The 12249-nt window shown below is 37.8% G+C and overlaps 1 protein-coding gene across 1 annotated transcript in view; it reads right to left on the bottom strand.

The window, feature by feature from the left end:
• Positions 1-208: 208 nt before the first annotated feature.
• The window catches only part of SLC30A8 (solute carrier family 30 member 8), a 30154-nt gene continuing 18113 nt past the window's right edge, over positions 209-12249 (bottom strand). Inside the window, exons 5-8 of the mRNA XM_006140045.2 lie at positions 9323-9473; positions 7009-7114; positions 2048-2182; positions 209-789 (exon numbers count right to left, since the gene is read on the bottom strand). Coding sequence (XP_006140107.1) covers positions 644-789; positions 2048-2182; positions 7009-7114; positions 9323-9473 — 538 coding nt within the window. The 3' untranslated portion in view covers positions 209-643. The remainder of the gene's footprint in view (positions 790-2047; positions 2183-7008; positions 7115-9322; positions 9474-12249) is intronic.

Here is a 12249-nt window from a genome sequence, read left to right as displayed (position 1 = left end):
TTTTTGCTATAGGGCATGTGTGCTCACCAGAGAGACACAGAGAGACAGAGAGGCAGAAAACAAGAAATCATCCCCTATGGTGATGGCCACATCATAATCCCTTTTCCTCCATTCTCTTAGGATTTTGGGCACACATGCACACATGCCCAGCATGAGTTTTAAGCCACCAGGTCCAGGACTTGAACCATAGTCAACTATGTGGGAATCCAATGATGTAATCATTACATCATCTGCTGGTCCCTCCCTCTCATATTTTATGAAAAATTTTTGGTAATTTGTTCCTGCCACTGACAAGACTTTCCCATATTCAACTTTACCCACTCATTCTCAGGATGCATTATTGAAAGGAGGTGAGCCTTTTACTGCCTGTGACTACAAACATCTGTTATTTCAGCCCCAATTAGGAATAATCTATACACACATTTTTGCCATTGAACACAGCTAGTGATGAGTATGTAATCCAATTGACTGATGGAGCTAAATACATATCTGTTCCTGGTAGATGGAGATAAATAAATAATAAAATGTATACCACACTGTCTCTCAAATTTCTTTGTTTGGATCCTTATTTCCTTTGGTTCCAGAAACTATATAGCAGCATGGAGTGACCTATCAAATGTGAGAAGCTGACAAAGTGACAGAGCTAGTCCTGGGGGTCTTCACAGAACAGGCAGCTGGGGTCCTGATCAGCTGGAGATTCCATCTGAATGGTGAGTGACTGTATGGTAAAGCTATTGCTGAGAGCTCTTGCAATCTCTCTCCGAACGACCTGGCTGTCCCGGCTGGTTGCTGTAGATAAAGAACCACAGTGAGATTAGCACTGATCAGTGACTGCTGAGATTCTAGCTTTGAGTGCTTTGTCTTTGACCAGTTCTGTAGGGCACAGACAAAGCACTCGGACGAAGCCAGGTTGGCTCTAACAATCAGCTACACTCACACAGGCAAGGCTGGGGGAAATTCTAGTGGAGCGAAGTGCCCTGTAACTATGGAAACCTTTCCTGCCTCCATTATCTCTGGATTCTGGGCTCCTAGAAGCTGAGTATGGAAAGGGAGATGAGCCTTAGGAAAAGTCAAGATGGAATTAACATTTTTTAGACAGCTCTGTTCATCGGCCCCCAAGGGTCTCTGGTTGCAGCACTTGTATGTAATCAGAATTTATATCATGGCTACTGGCAGGAACCAAGCAGCATTTAGAGCTCCCTACTGACTTTTCTTAGAGTAGTAACCCTCATTGCCATCTTTTTTCCTGTCCCAAATGGTATCAGGAGGACGGTCCTTCCACAGTAACCTGGTTGGATACTAGATTCACCATCTGCCATAAAATATTGGTGTAGTGAATGCTGTAAATTATCTGAAGCCAGATCTGAGCCCCTAGAGAAGATGAGGAGATGTGAGAAAGCACAGTCATCAAATGACTGTCACTGGTGTTCCTATAATGAAAGACCTCCCACTTTCTATTCTCCCAGCCTTAGGGCATAACATGGACAAAATCACGTTCTTCTACTTGAAAAAGTAGTTTTTAGTATAAAACCAATATCCTAAGACTATTCCATTTAGCTAGAGAATTCTAACATATGGCAAAAGTCCACCATAATTCCTTATAGCACACATACTAGCTTATGAGAACTTCAAGAGTAGAATCTGGGTCCCCTTCATCTTTCTATTTTCCACAGCAGGCAAAGCATCTTACACATAGGAGATACTCAAGGTTAGCTATTGAATTAATTCTTATAATTCAATTTCTAGGACACCAATCCAAAGCGGTGAAGTCAAATATTCAGAGTCCAAGGGCATGAAGTTGGGATGACATTTTAGTCCTTTGTTTCATCTATTCTCAAGCCGTTATAGTCAACCCCAAGGGTGTCAACTGAATCATTGTTGCTATGACAACATCAATAAGTAAGTTGGTTTTTGAAGGCCCGTGGTAGTATGCAATACTTTACAGTGTTTTGATAGGCAATAGACCCTAAGGCAAGCTCTACAAAAAGGAAGGACATTATCCAACAAAGACTGAATTTTGTCCAAGGTGTTTACCAAACTCACTGACCTGTGGCAACATGAGCTGAGAGAATCACTTGGTTCATTGTTAGAGACCAGATGTGCAGGCTATGCACAGACACCACCCCATCAACTGCTAAGATGAGCTCTTTCACACCACTATAGTTCAGACCCTTTGGCACACCTGAAAAAGGAAGGAGTGGGAGGCTCTTGTTATAACTAAATACAGTTCATCAAAATGGCTATACAGCCTATAAAGTCCTCAACAATATACCAATTTGCCTTCTCCATTTCTGGTTATTTCAAATGTTTCCAAATCAGAGCCACCTGAGTAACTCAAAGAGTTTATCATCAATCAAGAGCTCATAGACATAATGCTTACAGAATATGCAATTACTATTACTAATAACTAGCAATAACCACTCTGACTTTTTAGAGTGTATTATCAAGTTAATTGTTTTTCCTCATTTTCTTTGCATGTGCCCTGGAAAATAAAGTGAAGCAACATGGGCTTCAGCATAAAATAACCCTGGGTTAGCATTCTGACTACAACTATCATGAATTTACCAAAAGTGTTAAACTTTTCTGATCCTCAGCATATTTGTAGTAAAATAGGGGTGAGGAACAATATATAGACTACAGACTTCTTCTAGAAGCAAATCAGAAAACATCAGCTCTTGGTAAACTGCAATGACATGCAAATGTTAGTTATCCAACAGGTCATTTAATGAATAATTTTTGCATATATTTGTTGTTATAACATTTAGTCACTGTACATCTTTATAGCTTACAAAATGAATTTTCCCAGCATGAATACTATATATTAGTCCAAAGATACTAAACACATTATCATCAACAGATAACTTTCCATTTTTGTGTCCATTAAAGATTGGGATGTATAAAAGTATTGAGAGCAAATGTGGATACAAAAGATGGTGTGGGAGGAGGGTGGGCAATGAAGGGGGCAGGTGGGAGGGAAGCAAGGGGAGAAGGACAAAACAATATTTAATGAGCAATGTACGTAGGGGATCTCAATATTGTAATGCCATCTTACTATTTAGTTTGTAAATTTTCCATTATTTTAGCTATACCAGTCAGAATTCAGTGCCTGGGTCATGGAATATAATAGTTTGACTGTCACCCTTGGACCTTGCCTTCAGGGGCACACAGAAACTTTTGGGCTAAAGGAACTGGGTGTCTCTAGCCCAAAGAAGAGAAGACCAAGAGAAGTCTGATCGTTTTTGTCAAACATTGCAAAGTTTATCATATAGGAGATGCGAGAATGTGAATGTGTAAGAACACTTGTGCTAGCATGCTTCCCAGAGAGAAGTAGAGCCAACGATTGGTTGGAATAGTAAAACAGAAATAAGCTCAATAAAGAATTAAAAAACAAACAAACAAACAAACAACAACAACAAAAAAGCCCGCAGTACTATAATGGTAAAGCATTTGTTTAGATGAGCAGATCTCTGGCACATAAAGATGATTCAAAGGGTATAAAAGATATTTCTAAGAACAACTCCCTTTAAACCTCTGCTTCAATTATATACAGAAGTCTCTCTTTATCTGCAGGGGATACCTTCCAAGAACCCCAATGGATTCCAGAAACAACAGATAATATCGAACACACACAAGTGTGTGTGTGTGCACGTGCGTGTGTATGAAAAACAGAAAACTGGTTATCAATGTCACAATTCACATTTAACTGGAGAAGAGGAAGTTAGGGTCAGAGAGGTTAAGAAACATTAACATTACTAAGGCCACGCAAATGAGAGGCAGAGCCAGGGATGTCTGATTCTGATGTCCATGCTCTGTGTCAAGTGTTACACAGATGCTGAAGTCTAGATATCACACTAAAAGTTATGCCTAGTGTGTGCCATCACTTTAGAGAGTTCCTGGTGAACCTTTGAAGATTTACTGTTACTTATCTAAACCTCTTGAAATGAAGTCCTGATCCCATTATTCTTGTTCTCTCTTGCCTTATTCATCTCTTTACTTTTTTTTTTAGAGCGATATTTTTGCTATGGAGTATGTGCACTCACTGAGAGACAGAAGGGGACAGAGAGACAGAAAGAGAGAAATCACTCCTCAGGGGAATGTCCATGCAGCAATCCCTTATCTTCCACTCCCCCTCGGTACTTTTGGCATGCACACACTTGGCATGAGTTTCAGGCTGCCAGGTCTGGGACTCAAACCAAGGTTGACTACGTGGGAGTCCAGCAATATAACCATTATGCCACCTGTTGGTTGCCATCTCTACTTTTATAGGGAAAACAAGTTCATCATCACTTATTTTACTGTAGGAATAATGTTGACAAGCAAGAGACATTCCCTCCACTGGCCTCAAAGCTCCATCATATCCTACAAACCTATTTTGTGGAGGGGCAGGCTGCAAAAAAACTAACACGTCAGGAAAATACACAAATTGGTATTTTAAAAAATAGTTCCTCAGGCTAATACACATATTTAAAAACATACTCAGTACTATTCATGATTTTTAATTTCTATATGAAATTAGAAAGATGCAAGTTGCACCTGTCAACTTGGAAAAGAAACATCAGTTTGTTAATAACCAATGATGGTGAGGATGTGAGGAAATGGACATTTTCAAATGCTGTTTGAGGGAAGGAGATTGGAATGATGATATCTTTGATAGAAATAGCATTACCTACAAAAATTTAAAATACACATTACTTTTGAAACAGCAATGCCATATTTAGGCATTAATCCACAGATATAAACATGTTAAAAATATGTATGTGCCAGAGTGGTAATTACACCATTGTAATATCCTTCATATACAAGTACAAAGGGACCTTAAAATGTTTATGAAAATGGGATGAAAGGACAAGCCTATTTTGGTGCAAAAAAATCTTTGAAATCCATACATATTTTTTTCTCAATACACATTTTCCACTGACTTTTGGTAGACTACCTCCCTATACTTCCATTCAGTGGAGTATAAATGCAACTTTGAAAAATAATGGAGTATATCTATATGTCTGCTTTTATAAAAGATCTCCAACTGAAAAAAGTAAGAGGCAGAACCAAAGCAATATGTAATCCCATTTTTATATAAAAAAAGACATATGTATGGTAATGAATAAATATTTTTGGAAAGATACCAAGATGCCAACTTATTAACTATTCCTAAAGAATCAGATTGAAAAATCAAAGGTGGATCTATGGGAAGACTTTTTCTTATTATTTTGTACTTTTCTGTACTACTTAAAAATTTTAGTAATTGTAAATATTATCTTATACTTAACCTACACTTAACTTAAAAACAACTAAAAAAATTAGTATCTTTCAGAAAGGAATTGCCCTCTAGTTTTAATACTTAGCTCAGATAGCCCATATTCTGTCCTGTTCCTTAAATAAAGTGAGAAAGAAAAGCCCTGGGAAAGAACTGTACTGGGATAGAAAAAGTGGAATATAAGTCATCTAAAATCGTACACCAATTTGTCTTTTATCTCCCTTTAAGTCAGTACTGTCCATAATAGCAACAACAGCTGTAGCGTAGCACTTGGCCCTCAGGAAAGAAGATGGATGCATCTGCACCTTGAAAGCCAAATATTCGCATGTTCAGGGCCAGAAAGCTCACTTGCTACTCAGTGATGTTTAACTTCACTATCCGTTCACTGTTGTCAACACTATCATCTGCCAACACTTACAATGTCACCAAGAACAGACCCTTAAATGTATACTCAGCAGTGAACATTAATGATGTGGGAACTGTCACTGAGATTACAATCTACCTTATGTCAAGATGTATTAGATGAAAAAGAAAAGTTCAGCAAATGCTGGATATTTTCAATCATCTGAATGTTGGACATGATATAAACCTAGTTCTGATTGGATTTTCCAGGTAATATTCTCAATGCCATTGTGTAGGAATCCTTTAAGTGATATGGAAATATTAGTGGTTCTTAAAATGGGTCCTGGGACTAACAGCACCAGTATTTGTTACAAATTCAAGATCTATTGACTCGAGAACTGTGGGGTGCACCAAGCTACATGTGTTCTAACAAGTTCTTCAAATAATTCTCATGCCACAGAAGTATGAGAACTGCTAGATTAGTCTAATGAAGTCTAATTTAGACCCTCTTTAATACTTGTTTTCCTAAAATGTAGGATAAAAAAACGTAATCTGTGTCCATTACAAATGGTCAGTACAACAATGGTAAACCACCTTGCATATATAATCAAGTGTCTTATGTCTTTAATATAACACAATAACATCACTGAGAGTCAGTAATTCTCTCATTTCAAGTACCATCAAATAGTTTTACTGATAATAAAAATGGATTTGTTATAATCAAAACTTTATTTGACCTTTTTAGGCCATCAGCACTGATGACCCTATGGTCAGGGCTATAACCAGTCTATGCCAAGAACTGAGGATTTCTTGGTGTACAGTGCAGAGTTCATCTTCACAACCTACCTTCATGTTCCTACACTTCAGTCAACCATAAGAACCGAGAACTTGCATTTGCTGCATTTGCTACATTCTTACTCCATTAAGGCCATTTATCTCATCTTATCCTCCTGAAACTACAGGGTGGATACTGCATTCCCACTTTTGAGATAAGAAAATTGAAGTTAGAGGAATTAAGGACCTTTTATAAGGTTCTAAAGTTAGAAACTTTCCTGACTAGAATTTGAGCTGAGATTTATCTGATACACAAACCTTGCTCTTTGAACTACACAATGTCTCTCTCTGAGCCAACTCTTCCAATGAAGACAGAAGAGCAGAAACCAGCAGTTCTTCAACTACTTTGTGACAAATGAAAAGAAAATCACTGAAATACAGAACTGAGGGAAAAGGAAATCAGGCAATAAGCTTTAGCATAAGAAAGAATTTTTTTGGTAGTGAGGGTGATTTCTTCGTCAGTTTAAATTTTCCCCATAAGCTAAATTAATAATAAGTATGCCTTGCAGCTACTTTGTTTTGTAATCACAGGAAAGAGGACACATTGACCCTGGAAATAATAATAAAATTACTCCTACCTTCCATGAGTAAGATGGTGAAGTCCTTTAAGATTGTGATAGTGCTAGCCAAAACCAGAATGGAGAAGATGAATGTGCAGATCGGGTCAGCTATCTTGTAGTCTGGCTAAAAGACAAAGAGACTTTGGTTAACTGAATTTATACCTCCTCCCTAGAAAGTCTGATCAGTAAAATAAGTAAATCTTGTTACTTTTTTCTCTCTGTGTCCCCCGCTTCTTCTTGCTGACACTTGACATTCAGGTCAGAAGCAAAACTTTCTTCCCAAGACTCAATTCTTCTCTTTAGCGGCTAAAAGACAAAGAGACTTTGGTTAACTGAATTTATACCTCCTCCCTAGAAAGTCTGATCAGTAAAATAAGTAAATCTTGTTACTTTTTTCTCTCTGTGTCCCCCGCTTCTTCTTGCTGACACTTGACATTCAGGTCAGAAGCAAAACTTTCTTCCCAAGACTCAATTCTCTTTAGCGAAAAAAAAAAAAAAAAAAAAAAAAAAAAAAAAAAAAAAAAAACCTACTGTAGAAGGGAAACTATAGAGCATACGTTCCCCATAATTAAAGAGCTAAAGGGGAGCATTTCTTAAGTGTGCTCTCAAGAGGCCTGACTTAAACTTCTATCAAATTAATAGAAGTATAGAGTATGTGGTGAAAATATGCACAAATATGCCCATGCTATGTTAGGACTTTTTAGCCTTAATTATGACTAAAGGAAGAAAGGCTACGTGTGGCTCAAGTACAGCTGGACTTTGGTCTTGCCTGTCTTGGGTTAATTTATTTCTTTCCCTCGCAAGTGTGACACATACTCAAGGCAAGCATCTCAGTAGGATATAGTCCTAAAAATACGAGTCAGTGCACCATTCTTGTTCTTCCTCCCACTGGAGCTCTTGGCTTCGGAATGAAACACCTGCTATTCTGCCCTTGATGAAGTCTACACCACAGAAAAGACTGTGCCTCACTACTTCTGAGAAACACAGCGTCAAGCTAACCTTTGTAATGGGGCTTTCAAACTCCCCTAAGCTTTGCAGTTTTGATCTATTTTTGTCTTGAACTTGATGATTTCAACGGCTGTTGTGTTCAACTGAATTCAGATACGTCTTTGTCATTTCTATTTACATGTTTTCACATTTTAGACAACAGTAAAGAGTCTCTGCAAATTGGACAATCATGATGCAGACAGAACTAAATGATTTCCCCCTCCTTTGCCCAATCCCCACCCTGAAACCTACCTCTGTTAGTTCTTGGTATTAAAAATAGAGATATGCAGTGAATATCTGTGTAGCAAATATGTAGTGGTATTAAAAATAGAGATACATAGTGAATATTTATTTTTTTAGGACCAGAGGCTCACCCAGAATCGATTCTCACTTTTCATTAGCACCATGGCTTCTTAGGGAGAAGTTATTTTTCCCTCATTGTCAGTAAAACTGTGGGGACAGTAGAGAAGCTATGTGCTGCTCTACACTCCCTACAACCAACTAGTAGGTACAAGACACACATGAGGTCTATTGGACCTCCCTTTACCAACATTTAGATATTTAGCGGTGACAAAAATAGGAAATAATTTGGTTTAGCCACATTGATTTCAGCCTGATGCCTGAGACAGACAGAAGTTGAAGAGTTCTTAAAAATCTGGATCCAAGTGATGTCTTTATTTCTACTTTGACTTCTCTCCAGAAGTATGTCCAATAAACTTGATCCAACAAATTTATTATTTTGCTTATTTGAGCCAGAGATCATCCCTGTTACCTACATCTCCAGAACACTAAGATATTTATGGTTTCATTGCTGTCCATCCTAACACTATGATGAAAGCAACTTTTGTTCCTTTCTTAAAAGACTGGAAGCCCAACAGTTCAAGACGCAGCTCTTAAGAATTTGGTATATTCTAAGATTTCAGGCTTTGGATGCTTGTTTGTTTTAATTCTGCACAGTTTATATAGGCAAAGATGGGCTGGCCATTCTTTTTCAAGTTGATATTGGGGGACCAGCAATTGGCATATTGGCTATGTTGCTGGACTCCCATGTAGTTGACTGCAGTTGAAGTCCTGGACCTGGTGGCTTAAACTCACACTAGGCATGTGTGCGTGCGTGCGTGTCCAAGATCCTGAGAGGAGAATGGAGGAAAAGGGATTGCAGCATGGCCATCTCCCCTGGGGGCTGATTTCTCACTTTCTGTCTCCCTGTCTATCTTAATCTTTCTGGAGAGTGCACACACCCTTTAGCAAAAAAACTCTCAAAAAAAAAAAGTTAATATTGGAGGGTCAGCTTCTGTACTACCTAATAATTTCTATCATGGTGGGTAAATTCAAGTATACTCACCTTAAAGTAGATAATAAGGGCACTGATTAGCACACTGATGCTCTGAAATAGATCTCCAAGCGCATGCACAAAAGCTGCTCTGATACTGGCATTACTTTGGGCTTCCCTGCGATTGTGGCCAAGGTGTCTCTGGTGCAAAATCATAGTCAGTCTGAAAGAGAACAGGATTCTTGGCACACATGAGATTAACCTTGAAAAACATATGCAGCATAATGGAAGATGTGGTGAGTATGTGCATTATGCAAATTAGTGGATACGTGAAATATTTATGCTCTAAAATGTACCATTTTGAACTAATGTTTGAATACAAGTGTAGCACAGAATTTTTCCATTTTTATACAAAAAGAGACTACAAAGATTCACTTCAGTTTTTTCTTTCATCCACTTAACATTACTCTGTTTCACATTAAAACTGGAAAATATCACCTTTTAGAAGAAAGTGAGCATTTGACAATAAAGAACACATCATTTACTGAAGAACTACTAAATGTCAAGCACTGAGCTAGGCTTAGAGCTGAGCTTTTCAGGAGCTCTGTATAGGTTTTATAATACAAAAAAGCAACAGAAAGGTATAAAATAAAGTAAGTGCTGAATTTAAGGAAGGTCAGATTTTTTAATATTTTATTTTACTTAAGTTTGCTCATTTTCAAGAAAATTTGAAATCTGAATATTTCCCTAATGTCTAATGACAAGAATATTTGCTTATGTATATACAGCTATTTATCCAGAGACAGAAATGTATTAATGTCCAGATGGCCTGTAGTATAGTGATTAATGCACAAAGAAAGCTGGATTCCATATGGCTGACCAGGGTCATGTCCCCAGATGCTTAAAATCCATGCCAGGTACACACATCCATGCCCAGGATCCTGACTGGATAGAGAACTGGAGGGAAAAGGATTACGGCATGACCAGGTCCCACTGGGAGATTTCTCTCTCTTTATCTACCCTCCTCCCCACCACCACCACCACACACATGTACCCTCGGGTATTAACCAAAAGCAATGCATTAATGTAGTCTACTTACAAATGTACATATACTTTCGCAATTTACTATAAAGTTTAGCATTGTCTGTCCACATCAAAGGGATAAGTAGTAGGCACTATAACTTATGTACCTCATTTCACTTATCTACAACTTGAAGAGTTATTAGATCAAAAGTAAAATGAGAACCCTTTCACTATGGCTAACAAGATGTGTTTTTATCCCTTATAGCAGTTTAGAGCAACAGTAAAAACAAACAAAACAAAAATCCTTATTGTTTAATATTATATATCCCAGTAGATTTACAGGTAATGGGTCTGTTAAATCTCAGGACATCACCACTAAAAGGAATTAATGCTACGCTCCAAGATTGATCATTACAGAGCGTTTATTTTTAGATTGTCAATGTTTCAGTAGAAATTCAGCTTCAATTAAGAATTACCATTGAAGGGTCTTTAAGCAGCCTGATATGACTAGCAGTTGAAAGATCCTTTTCAAGATCTGCCATGTAAACTCATCATGTTGTCATTCATTCTTTTACTTATTTAATTAAAAAAAATATTTAAGATTTTTGTCAAAGGCTGCATATGTTCACCAAAGAGACAGAGAGAGACAGTGAAAGGGCAAGTGAGAAACCATCCCGTATGGAAGACGGCCATGCTGCAATTCACTCTCCATGCTCCTTCTGCGATTTTGAGAACACAAGTACATGTGCCTGGCATGTTTCAAACCACCAAATTCAGGACTTAAACTGCAGTCAGCCATGCAAGACTACAAAACCTTAATCACTATGCCCCTTGTTGGCCCTTTTACTCATTTTATTAAAAGAGAAAATGAGAGAATACTTAGGCACCGCCAGGCACTGTTAAATGCTTAAGTAATAAGGTATAAATAAAAAAAAATTAAAAAAAAGTAATCCCTCCCCAGTGTAGCTGTAAGTGTGATGGAGGTGGAAGAGATTAAACAAACATGAACTGGTACTATAAAGAGTAAGACAAAAAAGTATTATTTAGTTAAAGAAACACAGCAACTGAGCTGAATTTTAAATGCTACATTGAAGTTTAAGTAACTTATGAGGAAAAGAATGTTTCGGAGAGAGGAAACTTGGCATGCCACACAGAGCCTTAAGTCTCCATCTACCCTAAAACATCTTTGCAACTTCTACTGAAACTTTCTGTCCTGATTTCTGTATCCCTAGCAAATAGATTTATTCCAAATCGCTGTTCTTATATCTCTCTATTCAGATAGCACAGCATCTAGCAGCACTTGAAACCTGTAATCCCAGTTCTTGGACAAAACATTATAGTTACTTAGCAGCTTTATCCAAAAATAACTATCTCCTTGTACAGGGAAGACAGAGCTTTTCAATTCTTTCATTCAAAATATGAAAAACATCTGCAATGTTAAAGTCAATCTTCAATACGGTAAAAAGAAAATTTGGATGTTATCTATTTAGAAAGTCAAACTTGATCATTAAAGTTTAATTAATTTCACCATGAAACACTCACAACTTGCCAGGACCAGCACCTTCAGGCGCTCACTTACCAGAAATACCAGCAGGCCAGTCACCACCCAGATGCACAGGATGGACAGTAGGACATTGAACATTGATATAGTAGTGGGCTGGATCTGTCTTTCATCTTTGTGTAACAGCAACACAACCTATGTCACACATGACTCTCAGGAAATTAATGCTTTTCCTCTTCCTGCTGCAGAACACATTGTGTTCTTTATGCAAAGATGATGTTATTGACCCCCAGTCAGCAAGACACATGCTCTGGCCTATTTATCTCCTTAGTGGAGATAGATTCTCATTGATCCACACTTTTTCTCCCAGTGAAAATGTGAGACACACATTTTCAACTTAACTGGTTGGAGATAGGAATCTAGTCAGTGACAGCGGATCAAACACTGTTCTTCTAATGGTTTCGCTCAGAGCAGT

Source organism: Tupaia chinensis, unplaced genomic scaffold (assembly GCF_000334495.1).
Source record: "Tupaia chinensis unplaced genomic scaffold, TupChi_1.0 Scaffold000017_1, whole genome shotgun sequence".
NCBI classification, from domain to species: Eukaryota; Metazoa; Chordata; class Mammalia; order Scandentia; family Tupaiidae; genus Tupaia; species Tupaia belangeri.
Note: the sequence above shows the minus strand (reverse complement) of the source record. Positions and strands in the feature narration are given on the sequence as shown.